The 5,910-nt window shown below is 43.0% G+C and overlaps 1 protein-coding gene across 1 annotated transcript; it reads right to left on the reverse strand.

Moving 5' to 3' along the window:
• Positions 465 to 1,573, reverse strand: LOC109224244. The gene is made up of 2 exons (XM_019388831.1): positions 611 to 1,573; positions 465 to 509 (listed from the first exon to the last, which is right to left on the reverse strand). The coding sequence occupies exons 1-2, from the start codon at positions 1,571 to 1,573 to the stop codon at positions 465 to 467; spliced, it is 1,008 nt and encodes a 335-aa protein (XP_019244376.1).

Below are 5,910 nucleotides of genomic sequence, written 5' to 3' on the forward strand. Positions count from 1 at the left end.
CACCATACCGTGGGGCAATTTATTACAGGGTCATGCCATTCGGTCTGAAAAATGCCGGGGCAACCTACTGCACCAAGAAATTGAAGTGTATGTAGATGATGTGATCATCAAATCCAAGACGCAAGAAGGCCATGTGCGAGATCTGAGGAAATTCTTTAAATGCCTACATAGGTATGACTTGAAATTGAACCCAACTAAATGTGCATTTGGAGTTCCGTTCGGAAAACTTCTGGGGTTTATAGTCAGCCGGAGGGGTATCGAGTTAGACCCAACAAAGATAAAGTCTATTCAGGATTTGCCACCTCCGAGAACTAAGAAAGAGGTCATGAGTCTGCTAGGAAGATTGAATTACATCAGCAGGTTCATTGCTCAACTTACTACCACGTGTGAGCCCATATTTAAGTTGCTGAAGAAAGAAACGACAATCAAATGTACAAATGAATGTCAAGAAGCTTTTGATAAAATCAAAGAATATCTGTCAAATCCGCCAGTTTTGGTTGCGCCTGAGCCTGTCAAATCAAAGAAGCTTTTGATAAAATCAAATGCTTTCATACTCATGGGGCAACCTCATACCCTTGCTTGCTTGAAATGTGACTTCTTCATCATTTACCCGGAATTTAATTTCTTTCCGCTCTGAATCCATGAGTGCTCTTCCCGTGGCTAGGAACGGTCTCCCCAAAATGATAGGGATTTCTTTATCAACCGCACAATCAAGAATTACGAAGTCGGCGGGTAATTGGAATCCTCCAACTTTCACAATCACATCATCAACAATTCCTACCGGTCGCTTAATGGAACGATCGGCCATTTGTAATCTCATGCTTGTTGGCCTTGGAATGCCTAATCCCGCTTGCTTATAAATGGCAAGTGGCATCAAGTTGATGCTAGCCCCATTGTCACAGAGGGCTCTTGCAAATTCACGCGTCCCGATAGTGCATGGAATAGTAAAGGCTCCCGGGTCCTTTTTCTTTTGGACAAGGGTTGTGGCAATAATAGAGCTAACCCGGTGAGTCATGTTTACCACCTCATTCTTTGTGGTCCTCTTCTTGGTGATCAAATCCTTCAAATATTTAGCAAACCTCGGCATCTCTTGAAAAGCTTCCACAAAAGGAATATTCACCGTTAATTGCTTTAGGATGTCGTAGAATTTTTCAAGTTTTCTATCATCAATCTTTCTTGCGAGCCTTTGAGGAAATGGGGGAGGAGGTCCAGGAATAGGTGGAAGAGCTTTTGGTGTCTCTTTCACTTTTTCCTTCACCTCTTCCCGGTTCTCTTTTTGCCCTTTCAACTCGTCCGGAATCTTTTCAACCTCGACAACACTTGGCTCTTCAACCTCAACCCTTTGTTCGGACTCTTCTTCTTCAACCGTTTGTTCAACCTCTCCGTGTAGCACTTTCCCACTCCTAGTAGTGATCGCCATGATGTGAGAAGTTGGGCCACTCCCACTATGATTTGCAACCGTGTCACTAGGGAGTGTTCCCTTTTGTTTTGGATTTTGCTCTTTGGAGAGGTCTCTCATTTGCATCTCCAATTTTTGGATGGAGGCGGTATGAGATCCAACAACCTCGGTCATGTTCCTCATGGAAGCATCGGATTTTTCTTGATTTTGCAACACTCGCTCAAGCATAGCTTCCAACTTTGATTCACTAGAGGACCCTTGGTTCGAATATTGACCCTTTGGAGGAACATAGGGGTTTGAACTCCGGTTAGAAAAGTTGTTGTTGTGTTCCAATTCCCTTGGTTCGAGCCACCTTGGTCATGCCTCCATTGTTGGTTGCCTTGCCCTTGCGGGTTTTGCCTCCATTGACTTTGTTGCCCTTGACCCTGATAATGTTGTCTTTGATACCCTCCTTGAGGGTTGTTGATGTAATTAGCTTCTTCAAACTCTTCATTGGAGATGGGTTGCACATCCTCGACTACATTCACCTTTTTGGTTTGATTTTCCGTGAACATTTTTGTCAACACATTTACATTTGTGGCCAACCCTGCAATTATTTGGTCCCTCTCTTGATTCTCCTTGATCAAGTTGGTCAAGGAAGGAGAACCATATGCAACTCCGCCCGAAGTATCCTCAGAATGCCAAGCTTGATTGTGTTTTGCCATCTTGTCAAGTATTTGCGTAACTCTTGCAAAAGACTTGTCCATAAATGATCCGTCCGCCGCATTCTTCGCTATAGCTTGGTTCATAGGATCCAAACCCATATAAAATTTCTCTAGCAAGATGGAATCTGGAAAGCCATGATTTGGAGACCTCACCAAATATAATTTGAATCGATCCCATGCCTCATGTAGGTGTTCCCCTGGTTGTTGCTTGAAGAAGAAAATCTTATCTCGAAGCTCAGATTTCTTGCTCTGTGGGAACCATTTTGCTAGAAATGCCCGGACAAGTTCAGGCCAAGACCGAATAGAATTTGGTGGCAAGTTTTGAAGCCACCTCCTTGCGTCTCCAGCTAGCGAGTACTTGAAGACCCTCAACCTTAGGGCATTATCTGAGACATTGTTTTGCTTATGCATAGCACACACTCCCAAGAAGTTCCTAAGATGTTGTGTTGGATCATCATCAGTAGAATTCCTAAAATACCCCTCCGCTTTAAGCGTTAGAATTAGACCATATTCCACTTTGAAAGTTGAGGCACCAATAGCCGGAGGTACAATAGCATTTGTATCATCAATGTACTCATCTATGTCCGCAAAAGGATTTTCTTCCACTTCTTCCTCGTAATCAGACATGTTTTCCTATCAACACCAAGCAGAGCAAGCGAAGAGTGATGGAATAGAATAAGACGTAAAGTAAAGCACACACTAAATAGTAATTTCAAAATCGTATTCCCCGGCAACGGCGCCAAAATTTGATACGCTCAAATTACACTTTTATAAATTGTGTAAGGTGGTCGATGTCAAATATAATAACCCAACAAGGTTGGGGTCGAATCCCACAGGGAATAGCTGTAAAAAGGTTACTGGGATAGTGTGTTACTCGACTAAAGCCGTAATCCTATCCAGTTAACGATAACAAGAGTGTGAATTAATAGTGATGAAAGTATGAATTTAGTTTGTTTTGAAGTAACAACCAATTGGAATATTGAAGGTGTAATTAATAAGATTAAAGAAACCAAGGTTGTGTCCCCTTTAATGAAATGTAATGCTATCGGTGTTAATATGATATATTTCTAATGGTTGGTCCCTTTGATATGCAAATGATGTCTAAGCAACTACCCAATATTTCCCAATAGTTGGGTAGTATTTCTTCTTTATAATTTTCCCAAATGTAAAAGAGTTGCAATTAATAACAATCAATACATGCCAAATAAAACCCACTTATCCCTAAGCGATTTTATCAAACAAGGTTTCATGACTTGAGTCTTTGATATTTACTTCTACCAAATTCTAACCCACTTTCCCAAGCAAAGTAGAATTTAATGGCACTTGTTAATGTTTGCAACCACCAACAATAAATGAAGTACGAGAAATAAATAAATATCAACCAACCATTATATATATATGCAATGTTAAACACCCATTAACATAACACCCATTTAGAGGCCACAACCTAAGTATTTGGAGTTAGCTACTCATACTAAAATACAGAAGCAAGAGAATAATAAAAGCCATAAAGCTTACTAAGGGAATATTCTTGACCCCAAAAGACTCCAAAAGTGAGGAGTATTAAAGTCTTGGAATGTAGCTCAAAAACCAGACAAGATGAGCCCACAAAAACATCATAATGCTATTTATAGTGGACTGAAAATCGTGACAGAAAACGGACAAAAATACCCTTTCAGGTTAGAAATGCGGTCGCATTCTCGTCGCATAAGCGACATGCGGTCCGCATTTTGGACGTCTCCATCGCAGATTGAAACCCTAGCTTTCACATCATCATCTCCTTCCAGCTCTGCGGTTCGCATTGCAGAAACGCGATCGCATTTTGCATCGCACATTTGTCCTTCAGCAACCTTCATGGTTGGTTTGCGGTTCACTTTGCGGCTCGCAGACAGGTTCTGCAGTCGCATAGTGGACCGCATTCTTGACTTGAAATTTGCCCAGGAGTCTGTTTTTGTCTGCGATCTAAGTGTTCATTCTGCGGCTCGCATATGTGATCGGCGATCGCATAATACGTCGCAGAATCATCTTTTTGCTGCATTTTGCTCTTTTCTTGTCTTTTTTTTGCTTTCATTTCCATGCTCCTGGGTCCTTAGTCCTTATGTACTGTAAAAATACCAAAATTACATAAGTCAAGGAGATAGTATCATTAAAACAAGTTAAAATCTAAGCAATTAGTATTGAAATGTGCCGAAATTCTCCGGCACATCATACGTCAGATTTTCTCGTTGCTACTTTAATGGCACCGGTGTGTGCCTTTATGAACGAGTCCTCCAGCACGGCAAATGAGTCTATGGAGTTGGGAGCTAGATTATGGTACCACATCATGGCCCCTTTCGAGAGCGTTTCCCCGAACTTCTTCAATAAGATGGAATCGATCTCGTCGTCTTTTATGTCGTTGCCCTTTACTGCGCACGTGCAGGCGGTAAGGTGCTCGTTCGAGTCTGAGATCCCGTTGTATTTTAGGGGTTATGGCATTCTGAACTTCTTTGGGATGGGTTTCGGAGCAGCTTCCTCCGGGAACGGCCGCTGCACGAACTTCCTCGAATCTACGCCTTTCAGGACCGGGGGCGCGCCCGGGATTTGGTCAACCCTGGAGTTGTAAGTTTCGACCTTCTTGTTGTTTGCAGCTATCATCTTCTCGGTCGATTGATCCTTCTGGTAAGATCCTCGAGCATTTTCACGAAAGCAGGGTCGACTATCGAACCATTATTGCTCAGTCTCTCTGGTACCTGTTTGGCCGGGGGAGTTGTCCCAGGTGCTACGGTGCTGGGAGTATTCGGGTGGCTTTGCAGCTGAGCGATAGCCAGCTGTTGTGCCTGCAACATTTCAAAAATAACATGAAGGCTAACTTCCTGTTGGGCGTTTTGTTGTATGTTTTTGTCAGTGTGTGATGTTTCGCCGACCTGCTGTGTATCTTGCGAACCCGCGTCCTGGAATTGGTCCAGGTGCGTTATCGGGGTTTAGTAGTGGCGCGCCGACGATTGGAACAGCTACACCGTTCTCTCCATGGTGTTCGAGGTTGTTGTTCTCAACTCTGTTCACTGAGCCAGACATTTTCACTTGAAATCGAAGATCTTGGACAAGAAGAAGTGTGAAAGATAACTCGCGTTGTGTAACGAAACTAACAAGAAAATAATCACTATTATTTTTAACCCCACGATGGGCGCCAAACTATTTACCGTGAAAATGGCAATAACAATTAAATTTCTTGATGAGACTCTAAATATATGTGATTTATTTTGATGCTAGTTGTGGAGCAGTTGATGCTATGTGTGTGTAATTTAAGGGTGAGACACGAGCCAAAACAGAGCAGTAATCAAACCGAGAAATAGCCGCTCGGGGCCTCGAGCTGGTCGAATTGGGCCTCGAGGTCAGATCTCGAGCTCGAGCTCGAGCTATCGGGGGGAATCGGAGGAGGGCTAACAGATACGATAATATTAAAAGAGGCTCTTTATGGCCGATGAAAAGCAATAAATAAGGAATGAATGTAGAACAAGTATGAAAATAACAAGATAGAACAACAATGTCGAGAGAGTGTCTTAGAGAGAAAGAGAGAGAGTTATTATATATTTCATGTCAAGCCTGTAAAGGTATGGAGATGGGACGGCTGGAAATGACGCCCCGAGTAGGGATCAGAGTAGCCTGGCTAGGCTTTGGCTGACTCAACCGTGACATGCTTAGCCATGTCTTGGGAACTCCTAATTTTGCTTCAGCCCCGACCGACATCCTCTCAAAGTCGAATGTCGACGGGCCCCGAGGAAGGAGACTCGAGCGCATCTTTGTAGCCTCGAGTCTTCGAGGCGATCT

The sequence above is a fragment of the Nicotiana attenuata genome, chromosome 3, assembly GCF_001879085.1.
Source record: "Nicotiana attenuata strain UT chromosome 3, NIATTr2, whole genome shotgun sequence".
NCBI classification, from domain to species: Eukaryota; Viridiplantae; Streptophyta; class Magnoliopsida; order Solanales; family Solanaceae; genus Nicotiana; species Nicotiana attenuata.

Excerpts from the sequence above, each read along its gene's own strand:
- LOC109224244 (XM_019388831.1), bottom strand. The coding sequence starts at position 1,573 with ATGACCGAGGTTGTTGGATCTCATACCGCCTCCATCCAAAAATTGGAG. Across the intron at positions 510-610 it reads GGAAAGAAATTAAATTCCGG|GCTCAGGCGCAACCAAAACT; the intron begins GTAAATGATGAA and ends TTGATTTGACAG.